Source organism: Betta splendens, chromosome 9 (genome assembly GCF_900634795.4).
Source record: "Betta splendens chromosome 9, fBetSpl5.4, whole genome shotgun sequence".
NCBI classification, from domain to species: domain Eukaryota; kingdom Metazoa; phylum Chordata; class Actinopteri; order Anabantiformes; family Osphronemidae; genus Betta; species Betta splendens.
Window position 1 is genome coordinate 5,758,080 of NC_040889.2, and position 16,277 is coordinate 5,774,356.

The following is a 16,277-nucleotide window of genomic DNA, read 5'->3' on the forward strand; positions in this document are numbered from 1 at the left end:
CCAGCAGGACGCTGACCGCTGCCTCCTACCCGGATGTTGCAGGTGTCCAACTCTGTGCCGCTGAAGAGAAGCTGGTCCAGCTGGGTTAGCTGCCCAGCCTCCTCCAGTTTGTGTTATCTCATCTTATCTACTTCTTAAGATAATTTAAACAAACACAACTTTAAAATTCAATTCAATAATTGTAAATTTATTACATATAATAAATAAAATAACCAAACTAAAACAGAGAAGCCGTGTCCAAACCCATCCGGTTTGCTCTTTCTGCAGAGAGAACTGAGAGGTCGAAAACGTGAGAGCTGTTTAGACACAAAGACGTGTCTCCAGGAAACATCTGCATACGCTCTGACAACCCACAGAAACATCCATAAATTGGAAAAACAAAGATTTATAACACTTTCCGGTTTTATGGCAGATGGTGTGAAAACCCAGGAGTTCATCAGACAAATCTACACCACCCATGATCTTATTGTGGTCCAGAATGGAGTCTGGAGCAGGGATGCGTTTATTCGTCCAAACACCAGCCTTCACTTTCCTCCCGATTGTCTGCTTCATGAAGCTTCATGGACTGTGGAACACATCGTCCTCTGTTTAAAGTCCTTCCAGTTCAAAAACAGCAATTCATTCATTGGTAACTCTCGTCCCACCATCCGCTCATTAATTGGAATATTTTTGAAGGCTGGAAAGTAGCCTTGCAGGCATTTATCATCTCAGTGTAGAGTGGCTTTATTTTGAAAAGCCTGTCGTGCCCACCACAGTTCCTTTTTTTCTCACTTTCTTCATCCTCATCAGGGTCACTTAGATGAAGAAACTGCATGATGGCTTCAAAGCGGCTGTGTGACATCTTCTTACTTAGGAAAAAGACAAGGTAAATGGAAACCTCCAGTAATCTGACCTGTGATGTAAAGGCACAAGGCTAGTGAAAACAGCAATAGACATAAACATGTAGAAGTCCTTGGTTGTGAGAGTTTGCAATTTTTACACCATGCCAGCATTTATCTTTTTGCTGCATTTGCGTTCTATTTTTAGAATTACTGAAGCTAAAAAAAATTATTGGAATAAACTGAGGGGAGACCAAGATTTGGTGGTATTAAATGTGGGACCATACTTTCACTACTAAACACATACTATAAAACCTTCGTGAACATAATACAACTATTTCTGTTGTTGGAAGCAGTTCTTCTACTCGTGAAGTACCTGAAGAACCACTACTACTACATAGTTTATAAAATAAGAGCACGCTTGAAAAAAGTCAATAGCATTAACTTTTATTGTTAATGGGGCCACACACAAAACTCATGGTGAACATGTGAATAATCTGACTCTTGGAAAAACATGATTTAAACTGTCAAAGACTGTATACTAAATGGGAAACTTGTGGGATCACTAAATATTGGCATAACTAAATATAGTGATAGTGGCAGCAGGCAAAACCATCTACATCATGAGTATGTAACTCACTCAAATACTAGTTGTTTAAATTAGTCTTTAATACAAACTATTTTACAGAAACTATTACAAAAAAACGATTTTGCTATATTGAGAGGTTAAGAGATAAATACATCAAATTATGGTTTAATGTAAAGGAAAGGCAGCAGACGTCAATAAAAACATCTACATCTGGACATGACTCACTCAAAAACAATTTGATTGGTTTATGCGCAAAGCGAACAAAAAAGGCTACGATTTACCTGATAAAAACGTGGCTGTAGATTTTTAGGAGGGGGTTTCATAGGAATAAATAACGCGCTTGTTTGTAATGACACAGGATCGTCTTTAGTGGATGTAGCGGCTCTTAAAAGAGCCTTTGTGTTTGTTATGGAGCGGACAGTTCAAGCCCTCTCCCCGCGGATGCGCCGGGCCAGCTGGATGTCTTTGGGCATGATGGTGACCCTCTTGGCGTGGATGGCGCACAGGTTGGTGTCCTCGAACAGACCGACCAGATAAGCCTCGCTGGCCTCCTGCAGAGCCATGACGGCAGAGCTCTGGAAGCGCAGGTCGGTCTTGAAGACCAGGATCATCCCCCGCCACCTGCAGCTGGCTGTCCGCAACGACGAGGAGCTCAACAAGCTGTTGGGCGGAGTCACCATCGCCCAGGGCGGCGTCCTGCCCAACATCCAGGCGGTGCTGCTGCCCAAGAAGACGGAGAAACCCGCCGGCAAAGCGAAGTAGACCTGAATCAGCTGTGATCCACAAAAACGGCTCTTTTAAGAGCCACGCACACAACCTAAAGAACAAAGCCTTCATTTACGTACAGCGTATTTGTAGATGACACAATCAATACTTGAATTAATTAAAGATGTGACTGAAACTTTGTAACGTTTACTTTGCTTATCGTCCACTGCTTTAGGGACGCATGAGTCAGTAAGAACATGAAGCTAGACTCATCAGTGTCTCATCTCAGTATGTGAAAGCTTACAGTCAATACATGAGCATGTACATCTACACCCAAAGACCTCAAAATAAATGATTGGCAGTAGTTCTCAAACTACTGTGATGATAATGTTGTTACGAACAGGTGAAGTGCTAAACTTTACACAGAATAATATGACATGGTTCCAGTTCATGTGCCTTGCCAGAGTGAGGCAAACACAAAGCACCAGGAAGTAAAGGTATAACAGCATAACGACGTTTAAATATCGTGAACTTATTCAACATAAACAAAACCATGTGAATCAGAAGTTGTAAAAATATTGCAGGATAAGAAACCTTCTGAAAGGATAAGAGCTGGTTGATTAGCACAGGGAGGCTCCCTGTCAGGGCCGTGGTATCTTGGAGCTGCTACGTGAAAACAAAGCAGTGTCCCATGATCTACTGCGACAAGGATGAAACCCAGCAACATCTCCTAATTGACTGCTATCGAGCGCAGGAGGTCCGGTTTAGGCTGAAAGGCCTGGGTCCAGACTTTGAAATAAGTTATAACTCTGTTCTGTGTGGGATACTGGAAGAGACATGGACTCCACAAAAAGCTGAACCATTCCAGGGGATCATCTCCATGGTTACAACTCGACTTTGGTAAACAAGATACATTATGGTTTTAAAACAGACAGTTATTGATAATGACACTTCAAAATCTAAGAAGACATAGAACTGTGGACAAACGCAAATCTCTCCATGGCATTTACTGGACATGTGAATATGCTCTTTTTCTCTTGTTTTAGTCAAATTCTTATTAGGTCTGCAAAGTAATTTAGATATCGTGGCATCATCACTGTTAAGCGCATTATAATTATATTCTAATGGTTGGTATTTTTATTATGAAGATGATTGCTGAGATTGAAGGTAATACTACTGCTATTCAAAATCCATGGTAATAATATCTTGTCTTTTAATTGAAAATTGTAGCTATTATGATGTTGATGAGTATGTGATATTGTACTGATAATGTGCATTTTTATTTATTGAATTGTTTACTGTTGTTTGGAAATTTTGTGTATTAATTTTGTTATTTCAATAAAGTTGTATAAAGCAAACCCAAAAGGACAAACAGACATAAAGTGTGCTACACACATAACCAGAAGACAAATACACACACATGGGGGAGCCCCAGCACTAAGCAGGCTGCTACACAAGTAGTGATACTGTTCTGGTCCAGGAGTAGACCCACCTACCCAGGATTATGGGTGTAACTGGGATCAGGGTTACCAGTGTTTGTGTGTTTTGTAGTTTTAGTGTGTCAGTGCCCTGTGGCCTGTGTGGAGGATATGTGTGAGTGATCTTATGGTGCTGAGGTGCATTTAAGTGTCAGTCGATGAAGATGTTTGAAAGTTGAGTCATGTTATCTGAATTCCTGTTATGTTCAAACAAGGCCTTTGTCATTCAGATGGAGACACACTGCTGAAACTTATGGTGTGTGAGTGTGGGAATTGAATTTAGTTATAACTATTAGTCATAGTATCATACCAATAATAAATAAATATAGTCAGTTCATTTGCATTGTCAGTGCAAGGATTTATTCATGTCCAGTGTTGTATATTTTAGTTTGTTTTAATACTATTATACATTTTCTTTAGAGTTTAACTGTTAACCGTGCATCCATGTCTATTCCAGTGTCTTATTATCAAGCTGCAAGTCATTTCTAAATTCAGGACTTTCAGCACGTTCCAGACCTTCTGGACCCTGTGACAGTCAATTAGCAGAAGCTGCTGAGACTCATCTTCATCACAATGCATCATGGGACACTGACTAGTTGATACATTGTGGCTCCATGAAATCACAGTCCTGACTGGAAGTTCCTCTCACTCATCAGCCAACGGTTTCTCCTGTTCTGAGCTCCTTATTCTAAACTATCCTCAGTTTTTACACCTTTGTACAGTGTTTGTATTGAATGATATCACCACATCTAAAGTTTGTTATTGTGTTATAAATCTCTGTGTTGATATTTGTTCACATGTGTTACAAATAGGTGCGCTGCTCACAAACTTGATGCACGTCAGCAGCTGAGGCTGATTGGACCTTTAACCTGGGAATATAACCCCATTAACCAAGGCCTGCTCAACCTGGATCTGAGGCCAGACATTAACTCAACTATGGAGGACGTCAAACTCATACCACACATGTGTTAATAAATACATTTAATAAGGGGCACAAATAATAAAGACAAAACATTAACTAATAATCACTGCATGACAGGACAAAGCAGCTAACACGAAAGGCTAAAAGCTGAATAAACAAACAGAAATTACACAAACCCAAAGACAACAAAAAGATAAATCTTACATAAGGACTGCACACACAGGTGACAACAACAATACAACATCACAAACAAAGCACAGACAAACCTTCGTCAAACTCATCGTCTTCATGAGTATCGTGTGTTTGCTGCCACAACAAAAACTTCCGTTTATTTCAACACGACCTTCGACTGATGCTGGTTCGACTTTCACTCTCTGAACCAACATGTGGAGCAGCAGGAAAACGGTTCTGGTGGTGGTTCGATCCAGTTTCAGTGAATTTAGGACAGAAATGATCAGAGTAGCGCTGCTCCGGACGCGAAGTAGCTGAGTTCTGAAGGCTCCATAGACGGAACGCAGCCACCGACCGAGCTCCACACGATCTGGACATGAAGACACACGTGTCCGCTGTCGGCTCCCTTCACTGTCCGCCTTCAGCGCTTCTCTCTCGGTGACTTTTAGCGGTTTAATCGGTACAGAGAAAACACAAGTGTCCCGATGTCACAGCGCCCAGATGAGCTCGGGCCGACTGAGTCTCCACGGTTCTCATGTTGTGTTTATGGGCCGCCTCCTGATCGGGATTCTTTACACTCTGACTCTAGTATCGTGAGGAGGAAGCTACTTTGACAAAATGGCAGAAGAAGCTCCAGCTCCAGCACCGGCCAAAGCCGCAAAAAAGAAGGCCACCAAGCCCAAGAAGAGCGGCCCCAGCGTGGGCGAGCTGATCGTTAAAGCCGTATCCGAGTCCAAGGAGCGGACCGGCGTGTCCATTGTCGCCCTGAAGAAGGCTCTGGCTGCCGGAGGCTACGACGTAGAGAAGAACAATTCTCGGGTCAAGATCGCTATCAAGAACCTAGTCAGTAAAGAAATCCTGATCCAGACCAAGGGAACCGGCGCGTCCGGCTCCTTCAAGATCAACAAGAAGACCGACACCAAGCCCAAGAAGACAGCGGCCAAGAAGCCTGCTCCCGCAGCCAAGAAGCCCGCAGCCAAGAAACCCGCAGCCGCTAAGAAGCCCAAAGCAGCGGCAGCAAAGAAGCCGGCGGCCGCTAAGAAGTCCCCGAAGAAGGCGAAGAAGCCCGCAGCGGCCAAGAAGGCGGCCAAGAGCCCGAAGAAGACGGCAAAGAGCCCGAAGAAGACGGCAAAGAGCCCCAAGAAGGCAGCAAAAAGCCCCAAGAAGGTGGTGAAGAAGGCCGCTGCTGCCAAGAAGGCTCCGGCCAAGAAGGCAGCGAAGCCCAAAGCCAAGAAGACCGCGGCCAAGAAGAAGTGAGCGGCTCGGTCCACAACGGTTCTGACACAAAGGCTCTTTTCAGAGCCAACACTTCGACTGGAGAGCAAATCCTGTTCAACAGCGGGAAGACGCAGTAAAGCAGAGTGTGTTGTGACTTTTACTTTTACTGCATTAAGTTTCACAACATACAAGAACATCCATCAACACAATATCCAAAAATGGAAATTCACAATAATAACAATAAAAGCAAAGGAAGCAGCAACACCGTCATAATTACTGGCCTACTACACACTTTAACTATATTGAGGGGATTTTTTTCTGTCTTCTCCCTATCTCTCTCTGTATTTGCACTGTGTAATGATGTTTTAGTACCGTGTTACTTATTTTCTAAAGTAGCGATGAGTTCCAGATGTTCTGGTGACCATTTCTCTTCCAGTGTTTCATACATTATGAACGTGATGATGACGATCCACAGTAAATTTCTTATATCCCCATTTCCTACAAAGTACATCTGAGTCATTTTAGAGCATTTGGCATCGCGTTAAACACTTAATGATTTCGAAAAATGTCAAACATTGAAATACATTTTTCGTCCTGTTGCATTCAAAGAGATACAAATTAATATAAAACTAAATAACAATTGTATCTTTTAGTAGTGTTCATGCTCTGGAAAAAAACACACTTTAAGACAACTTCAGTGGTTAATGTAACACTTAACAATCAAAAAATAATGAGTTAGTTATGATGAGTTATTGGCATGTACATTTTCTATACTATGAGCCCACATAAAGCTTAAAGTGGCTTTTCAGAAAGAACACAATTAATGACAGGAGGTGTTTATCACAGTATTATTGTGTATTTTACTGTGAGTTTTATTTTATTGAGTTTTTTGATCAAGTAATCAAAAGATTATTTCAAAATGAAAGACCATCGGGTGACGCACATTGACGTTGACTTTAACAGACTGTATCGAATGAAACGCCTCTCGCCCCTGTCTCCACTCACGTCCTCACATCGTGAATATAAACCAGACTCTCCTCCAGCGTCCTCATTCTAACAGCTCGTAGTCAGGGATCAACAATGAGTGGTAGGGGCAAAGGCGGAAAAGGACTCGGTAAGGGAGGCGCCAAGCGCCACCGTAAAGTTCTCCGTGATAACATCCAGGGCATCACCAAGCCCGCGATCCGCCGTCTGGCTCGCCGAGGTGGAGTCAAGCGTATCTCGGGTCTGATCTACGAGGAGACTCGCGGCGTGCTCAAGGTTTTCCTGGAGAACGTGATCCGTGACGCCGTGACCTACACCGAACACGCCAAGAGGAAGACGGTGACCGCCATGGACGTGGTCTACGCCCTGAAGAGGCAGGGACGCACTCTGTACGGCTTCGGAAGCTAAACTCGAAACAACCACCACAACCAAAGGCTCTTTTAAGAGCCACACACTCCGCTATGAGCTACTTCCTGGTTTGAACTACAGTATAAGAAACGGTGTACGTCATTTTGAGACAAGGGTACTCTTAAAGCGGTGCTCATTGTGTGTGTGTATATATAGTAATTTATCATATTGCTTTGTGTCCTAACTGGCGTGAGTCATATTGACTGGTCTCAAATTTAAAGTGTTTTCTGTACAGAATCTCTTCTTGACTTAAGTTACAGAAGCCTCAGTTTATTACTGACCCAAAAGGGAAAAATGTTGGTCTAAGAACAGAAATGCTGAAAGAAGGGACCAGAAACAAAGTAACAATACAAAAAAGCCACAGGTTCCTACATCAAGCATTGGCCACTAGTTGTACAACATGATGATATATCAGCATACACACATTTGTCATTTGGACGGAGACCCTTCTCTATGTAAGAAGCATGTTTTGTGAGGAGCTGTGATGCCACATTTACAAAGGAGACAGCACACAAACCAAGTAGGTCATATAACTGTGGGTGAATCTGTACAGTAGCTTTGTGTCTTAGAATCAGCAATACATCATACTAATCCTCCTCCTCCTCTTAAGTTATTTCTGAGGTAAAAGACCAAAGGAAGAGGTGCCAGGTCTGATTGTTTTGTATGTAGGTCTTTTTGTGTTTATAAATCCATGATTCAAGTGGAGCTGCAGGTTTTCTAAAAATAAAAATCCTTCTAGCAGCTGTACAATATGGTTCATTCAGTTCTTTGCAGTAAGTGGATAAATTAAACGGTATCGTACTAATATTTATTTTACTCTAACAGTTGTGTTCAAACGTATAATCAATATACAATATAAAGACAATGACGCTAAATTCTTCTATGAAAGGAAGTCAACTGCCCAGTCTCTTGTTTCCTCGGAAACTGAACTCGCCCACAGATGAGCTCAGCCAATCACGGCACGGGGAGCACACAGCCGAGTTTGCATACAGTCTGTATAAGAAGAGCCGCTCTAGTTCTACGCAGCACATTGATTTGTTATCTATCTGCGTCAACGATGCCTGAACCCGCCAAGGCTGCGCCCAAGAAGGGCTCCAAGAAAGCCGTGACCAAGACCGCCGCTAAAGGCGGCAAGAAGAAGAGGAAGACCCGCAAGGAGAGCTACGCCATCTACGTGTACAAGGTGCTGAAGCAGGTCCACCCCGACACCGGCATCTCCTCCAAGGCCATGAGCATCATGAACTCGTTCGTCAGCGACATCTTCGAGCGCATCGCCGGCGAAGCCTCCCGCCTGGCGCACTACAACAAGCGCTCCACCATCACCTCCAGGGAGATCCAGACCGCCGTCAGGCTGCTGCTGCCCGGGGAGCTGGCCAAGCACGCGGTGTCCGAGGGCACCAAGGCGGTGACCAAGTACACCAGCTCCAAGTAGACGCTGCTACGAGCACCAGAAAACACAAAGGCTCTTTTCAGAGCCACACACTGAACTGAAGAACTATAGACCTGTTGTCAGGTTTGTTTTACGTGTTTGGGGATTGTTGTCATGATTACATTATTAGTAATTGTGAGCTGAGGCATATAACCACTTCAGCCAAATACGGTTCAATCTCTGGAAAGCTTCATGTGCACAGGAAGCCACCTAGTGGCGAAGTGTGTAATCACAGGCAGCTGTATCTGAACCACATCATGCGTGATGCATTGAATTGAATTGTGCCTGTTATGTCTCTTGAAAAGGACTATGAATCACAAAGTGTTTAACCAAATACATATACATAAATCACAAGTCCATGAACATATTTTAATGTATTGTTTCAAATAATATCACAATATGGCAGGTTAAGCTGTTTGCCTGATTATGACCACGTCATTTTCAGAAAGAGGACAGTGAAAGGACAAGGTTATGCTTGTGTAACTTGGCCAATTATTTACAGGACAGAGTAAAGTTATTCATTTTTGTTCAGAAACAAAAAATTCCCACACGGGAAATCCTCCTTTTCATCGCTGGCTCCATTCTATCACAACTCCTCCTGTCCTCACTCCACTCAACTGACTCTAAACTGTATCAACGCTAATTAACATCTTGAATGGAGTTTGAGGAGTTTATTTCGCTGTCAAAACTGGCGGCACAACCCGAACCGCTTCCTGAATCAGTCACGTGGAGGCTTCACGTGTCATAATTTTCAGCTCCTCCTCTAAATAAAACAGGCGCTTAAGCGCGCAACGCGGAAACGTGCATGTAGCACAAATACATGGGTGAGTATTTGATTTAAGAAAGAGTCAATGCAGTTCGTTTATATCTGTTCCTGAAGAAAGTTAATAACTGCATGTTCATGGAGTTGCCAAAAAATCCACACATTCATTACAGAATCACTGACTAAACCCCGTCTCTCAGCAGCAGCTGAATATGTTGGAAATAGTGAATCATGTAAATTAAAGAAAGAAGAAATATATAAACACTTCACATGTGCACACTTTTTAATACATTCTAACATCCATATACACTCAATATCTCAATAATACAATATTACATTCTTAAAAGAAGGCAAGGCCATATTAATTGAAATTAAGAATTACAGTAACATAATATTTTTACCATTAAATAACATCTTAATAATAATTAAACAATAAAATTATATTGCATGTAGTGGTGGCAATACTAAGAATAGGGAAATTAAAATCAGACAAAAAACAAACATTAAGATTAAATATTTACAAATCCAACAAGTGCCATGGAAGCTTACGTTTGTTATTGTTCTTTGTCTCCTTAATTCTTGGAGTGTTTGTTTTATAACTGTGTCACTATCAATTACGGTTTGATTTATAAACATTATGCACCTTGTTTTCCAGAGTTGAACAGTGACCATGGAGATTATCCACTGGAAGAGTTCAGATTGTTTAGGAGTCCATCTTTCTTCCAGTATCCTGTACAAAACAGGATTATATTCTTTAAAATAAAGAATATAATTCGCTCTTTATTTATTTTAAAACCCAAAATCAGGCCTTTCTGCCTGTGCCAAACCTCCTGCGCTCTGTACCAGTCAATTAGAAAATGCTGCTGAGTCTCTGTGGTGGAAATTTTGGAATAAAGGCAGATGAGAGAGTTGTCCTTTTGTGCGATTTATTGAAATAATAAAGAAAATGACAAATAATGGGGAAAGCAAATCAAAAACATGGATGCTGATCGTGCACATCAACAAACCAAAAACCAGCTGGGGAGATCAGTGCACACACCACGAAGGTGTGATGCAAAGAGCCCACGATCCTCAAGTTGCTTCTGCCTTTTAACCCCTTTCTCTGGCTCTGGTGGAATGTCTCTCTGCAGCAATGGAATTGTTTGCGCCACCTTATCTCGCTGTGAGTGAGAATGTTTGCTTTCTCACTTCTGCATCGTCATGTCTTGTTATCCAAAGGAAGGAACACCGAGCTTTCAAGACAAGATGCATTCGGTTTTACAGCCTTGGGTCTGGTGGGGAGTCAGATAGGATGGAGCCAGATGTAAAAGACAAACATATATCATAAAGTATTATTCAGTCAAATGGAACATCAGATGTTTAGACTTGATGTACGTCAGGGCACAAGAGATTATTTGTTTGTGTAAGAATGTTCAGTTCAGTATTGCACCTAACCAGCACATGACGACTGTGTTGGATAAGAAATAGTACAAAGGCACAATTTTCAGTCTCATCCGTCCAGTGAATCATGGGGCAGTGTGGTCTTTACATAACAGCTCCATGAGACCACAGCTCTGACTGGGAGTCTTCCCACACTCATCAGCCAGCGAGTGTCTCTGTTTTTCTGTGAGAGATCCTTGTTCTGAACATTCCCGATGACGTCTGCGTTCCCTCAAGTAGGTAAATGTTTATACTATTTTTTCACCATATTTATATTTTATTATCGTGTTATAGATTTCCTTGCTGGTACTTCGAATCCCTGAAAAGTTCGGATGTCTACGTGAAGCAATAAAATCTCCATAGAGCAGTTTGTAAAAGGGGCCGCTGCGAGCTCTGCCCATCCCTTTGTGCCACATGGATGAGTCTCCGAGCCAGGAGGAGTTATTGGAGAGGAACAGAAACATTTTAACAAAGGTTATAAATAACTTCCCTTGTTGTTCCCCAGATCAGCTTCACACATTGCTTATTGATTTTTATGGGGGGAGGATGTTAGTTTAGAACAGAAGTTTAGAGAGGACGAAAGTTTTGATTACATTAATTCTTGATTTGTAATTGGTGTTTTTTATTTTCCCATTTTTTACATCACACTCACCTTGTTTTCCCAGTTTCTTTCACTACATCTGTTGTTACAGATGGTGAAGTCCAATATGTTCATTTCTTCTTTAATCTGGATGTTAATGATTGGTTTATTATACTCTGCTCCGATCCAAAATCCTTCGATTTTATTATGATTTAGTTTTGCTCCTTTTGTTCATATAATTCTAGATATTTTAATAACGAGTCTAGTTCTTTTGGGTCTTTTATAACAACACAGAGGTCGTCAGCGTAAGCGAGGGCTGCTCCTCTGTGCGTTGTCGACGTACCTGTTAGTGATGTTCCTGTGGTTGTTGATCTCATGAATTAACGGACTGATGGCTAACACGTAGAGTGCAGCCCTGCGTCACTCCTCTCTGCACCTTAAAGCTGTCTGTTAGGGCTTCATTAACTTTCACTCTGATGTGGGATTCTCTATTTAAGCATTGAATCATCTTTATGAAGACTTCAGAGAAGCCACATGCCTCCATTGTGTCCCATAGATAGTCTCTAGATATTTAATCAAAAGCTTTTCTTTGATCTAAGCCTAAGATGTAAAAGCTCTTCTATTCTGCTGGTTTATGGATTGTTTCTCTTAATATGCTCAAATTGTCCCACATCATCCTCCCTTTAATTGCACATGTTTGTTATTTCTCTCTAATTTTGTCTAAAACATTGTTCAGTCTAATCATCATGATTTTGGATAGTATTTTATAGTCTGTGTTCATGATGGTCAAGTGTCTTTAATTATCCACGTCACACTCCTCACCTTTTTTTAAATATCAGGCACAGATCCCATCATAAAAACCCACACCCCCCTCTCCGCCACCCTGTCTAATTTCTGTATGGGAACACAAGGGACCCTCTGGACCTTCTATATGCCAACGTCAAAAAGGCATATACTTCCACCCCTCTCCCCTTTTTAGGACGCTCTGACCATAACCTGGTTCATCTCTCTCCTGCTTACACTCCAGTGGTTAAACAACAGACACCACAGGTTAAAACTGTGAAGATATGGACTGAGGTCTTTGTAGTCCACATAGGGAGGACATTGACAGTGTCACACACTGCATAACAGACACCATAAAATTTTGTGTGGAAAACACTGTGCCAACTAAAATACAATACAGTGTGGTTCCAATAACAAGCCCTGGGTGACCCCTGAGCTGAAAGTTGGAGCAGTGTCTGGAGCAGAACAACATCGCTGTTCAACTCCCACCACTGTCACGTACAGGACCTCTCAGATGACAGTGCCATTGTTACGCCATGTTAGAACCCCTCAACCACATCAGTGATCCTCCAGGGCTCAGACATTGTGACTGTGGACTCATTTAAATACATGAGTGTTCACCTCCACAATAAACAGGACTGGTCAAACAAAATGGACGCTCTGTATAAGAAGGGTCAGAGTCACCTCCACCTGCTGAGGAGACCGAGATCATTTGGTGTGGGCAGACAGCTGCTAAGGATTTCTATGACACTGTGGTGGCCTCAGTAGTCCTGTATGGAGTCGTGTGCTGGGGGGCAGTTCAGGTAGACACAGGAAGAGACTGAACAAGCAGGTTCAGAAAGCTCTGTCCTAGACTGCACACTGGAGTCCATGGAGGAGGTGGTGGACAGAAGGATGTTGGAATGAACATCCGTCATGGAGAACCCCTCCACCCCCTGCACCACTGTAGAGGCTCTGAGCAGCTCCTTCAGCACTAGGCTGTTACTTCCACAGTGCAGGAAACAGTGACACACATGTCGTGTTTGAGTTCGCGTCTCTGATCTGAGACCAGCGCTGTTTGAGGGTAGGGATGGAGTCTACTTGCCCATTTATGAATATTCAGTTTTACACTCGGCCAACATTTAACATTTACATTTAACATTTAACACTTAGATTTAACATTTAACATTTACATTTACATTTAACATTTAACATTTACATTTAACATTTAACATTTAACATTTAACATTTACATTTAACATTTAACATTTAACATTTAACATTTAGCATTTACATTTAACATTTAGATTTAACATTTAAATTTAGATTTAACATTTAACATTTACATTTATATTTAACATTTACATTTATATTTAACATTTACATTTAGACTTTTGCACATTTAACTAAATGTGAGAAAACATGTTGTGTCATTTAGTTAAATGTGAGAAAACTAGTTATAGGTTCTACTTTTACATTTGGCACCCCATAAGCGCGGAGAATAGCGGTGAGCCGAACCGTCCATCAAACACAAACAGAAGTTTAAACCTGCCCTTGTCATAGTTGCTGTTTCCTGATGACGGTAGATGTTTAAAGATGTAATTCAGAGCCTCCAGACTGATGGACACAGTTTCTGGGATACATTCATGAATGAGCTCTGACAAACTAAACTTCTGTCCCTTTAGCAGATTCAGCTGACGGAAGGTGAAGGGGAAAATCAGATGCACATCTCGATTGGACCTTTTTTGGGTCCAGTCTAACACAAACTTGTTCACAAGGACCGTTTTTCCAATCCCAGCGATTCCATTGGTCAACACTGTTCTGATGCGTCTGTATTTACCAGGGGGATGTTTGAACAGGTCACTGGGCTTCACTGGCTCCTCTGCTGAACTTTGCTTCTGCTGTGTGATCTCAACCTGTCGGACCTCATGTTGTGTGTTGATGTGTGTTGATGTGTCCGGCCCAGCTGTGATGTACAGCTCTGTGTAGATGTCATCCAGACGTTGTTTGTCATCTGACCAGCCTTCTTTCATACAAAGAAACTTGTCTTGGAGGTTTGATTGAAGCGTCTGCTGGTAATATGTGATGGGCTGTGGCTCTGGTACTGGAACCATCACATCTGGGTCCAACATCACACAAAGAAGACAAAGTGTGAGGTGTCAACAAATGTCTTGTTCACTGATTCAGGTCTTTGTGTTAGTAAACATAATAAAACAGCCTGAAACAGTAGAACTAGTGACGAGAAGAACTTTGACCCAAATAAAAGAAGATTAGACCAGAACCCGCAAACGTGAGAAAATGTTTGACCGAGGAACTCATTTACTGCTTCACACGCTTGGATTTGGTTATCAGAGGAAGCAGCAGCTTCACCTTCAGTCTGAGGAAGAGGAGCCTGAGAGGAGGAAGTTGGTCTGGTCTCTGACGTCTCCCCAGCATCACTGACATCCACTGACAGAGACACAGATTCAGCCTGTTAGTTCCTGCTTTTAAGGATCATTAGGTGAGTAGTGGATCACTAAACTGCTCCTGATGCTGCTTCTACATCCAGCAACAAACTAGAAAAAGGACAAGGTCACTTTAGGTAAATCTGTGTTAAATACAAACATCTGATCTGACTGACTTCCCAGGTCAGTGTGATCCTACAGTACATTCATCAGTCAACATGTTTCTTTAAGGTCCAGTAACTGGATGAGTTACTTGTGTGACTCACCTCCTGATTCTGAGCTGCTGTCAGACAAACTCTGCACCAGGTCGTTCCTTCTGATCTTCTTTAGAACATTTCTGGTCACCTCCACTGCTCCATGATCTTTGTATGCCTGCACCATCACATCCACTGTGTCAAATCGTGATGCGTGTTCCAGGCGCCTTTTTTTAATGGCTTCGAATCCTTCCAGGCTTCCAGGCTGCCGCAGGAACCAGTTGAATTTAGAGAAATCCTCATCTTTCAAGTCTTCTAGAATGTTTAACAGCTTCTCTGATGTCATCCCGACTCCCTGATAAAGAAAATTATTGGCCACAGTGATGTTATGTTGATTATTCCTTAGATTATTAGTTTTACATCAACCATCTGGTCTCAGCTTTGAGTTCCTGCCCATCATGATCATGATGCCCTGAATGATTATCATGAGTCTGAATGTCGTCTCTCCACTTCCGCCTGACACAGAGACTCAGTAACAGTAAATGTTGTTATTACTAGAACAGCCCATGCTGGAGTTCTGGAGAGAAGTGCTGATGCTGCTGGTGTTATGGATCCTTCATTAACTGTCAATAAATGACAAGAGCAGTAGCAGGGTTTGGATGGAAGGAAGCAGAGATTATTCTTATTAGGAAACCAGGGAAGAATCCATCATGACTTGTAAACTAGAGACCAACAGCTCTGACATCACATCTAAGTCAGATAAAGGACAGAATGATCACTGACAGACTGACATTACCTGGAAACAAAGGGAAGTCTGTCCCGTTATCAGAGGAATCAGGAGACAGAGCCTCCATGGACCCGAGTGTATGTTTGATAGAAGGAATCAGTTATGGCAGTGAGAAAGTTGTATAAATGATGGTTTGGAAGGAGGGACTCGTGATTAAAGTAAAGACAATAGAGATTTCAGGAAGAACAAAGATTTGTTATTAACACATTTATTCAGGTCAGAGGTGGAAGTCTGTGTCTGTAAAGTATCTGGTAGATAATGTTCCCTCAGGTTGGTGGCATTAATCCACTACTGTTTCTATCTGGATAAATTAGGTTTTTATATAAACTGATTCTTGTTTGTTTGATGGAGCGCTGCAGAAAAGAGGAAGAAACATCAGACGTATTAAACAAAAGACACAAGAGGCAGTGAATGTGGTTGTGGAACGGTTACATTCATGGGCATTTAAAGGTTTAGTGAGAAAAACCAAAACTCTAATATTCACCAGGAAGAGGAAAGAAATCAGTGGAGTGGAGGTTTCAATGTACGAACAAACAATAGAGCATGTAAAACTACTGAAGTTCTTGTGATGTGGTGGAGTGTGGTTTCATTATTAAATGTAGGAAA

General features: G+C 42.0%; 4 protein-coding genes across 4 annotated transcripts; 3 read left to right on the forward strand and 1 right to left on the reverse strand.

The window, feature by feature from the left end:
- Positions 1-4,554: 4,554 nt before the first annotated feature.
- Positions 4,555-6,389, forward strand: LOC114863099 (histone H1-like). The gene has a single exon (XM_029163943.3). It carries the CDS (start codon positions 5,302-5,304, stop codon positions 5,938-5,940), a length of 639 nt encoding a protein of 212 aa, XP_029019776.1. The 5' UTR covers positions 4,555-5,301; the 3' UTR covers positions 5,941-6,389.
- A 559-nt stretch (positions 6,390-6,948) lies between these two features.
- On the forward strand, positions 6,949-7,414 carry LOC114863132 (histone H4). Its single transcript, XM_029163979.3, has one exon. The coding sequence runs from the start codon at positions 6,982-6,984 to the stop codon at positions 7,291-7,293; it is 312 nt and encodes a 103-aa protein (XP_029019812.1). The 5' UTR covers positions 6,949-6,981; the 3' UTR covers positions 7,294-7,414.
- A 912-nt stretch (positions 7,415-8,326) lies between these two features.
- On the forward strand, positions 8,327-9,075 carry LOC114863124 (histone H2B 1/2). The gene has a single exon (XM_029163970.3). The coding sequence runs from the start codon at positions 8,351-8,353 to the stop codon at positions 8,723-8,725; it is 375 nt and encodes a 124-aa protein (XP_029019803.1). The 5' UTR covers positions 8,327-8,350; the 3' UTR covers positions 8,726-9,075.
- A 3,995-nt stretch (positions 9,076-13,070) lies between these two features.
- LOC129604612 (NACHT, LRR and PYD domains-containing protein 3-like) lies at positions 13,071-15,575 on the reverse strand. The gene is made up of 3 exons (XM_055511825.1): positions 14,957-15,575; positions 14,617-14,694; positions 13,071-14,365 (listed from the first exon to the last, which is right to left on the reverse strand). Exons 1-3 carry the CDS (start codon positions 15,228-15,230, stop codon positions 13,719-13,721), a joined length of 999 nt encoding a protein of 332 aa, XP_055367800.1. The 5' UTR covers positions 15,231-15,575; the 3' UTR covers positions 13,071-13,718.
- Positions 15,576-16,277: the final 702 nt, after the last annotated feature.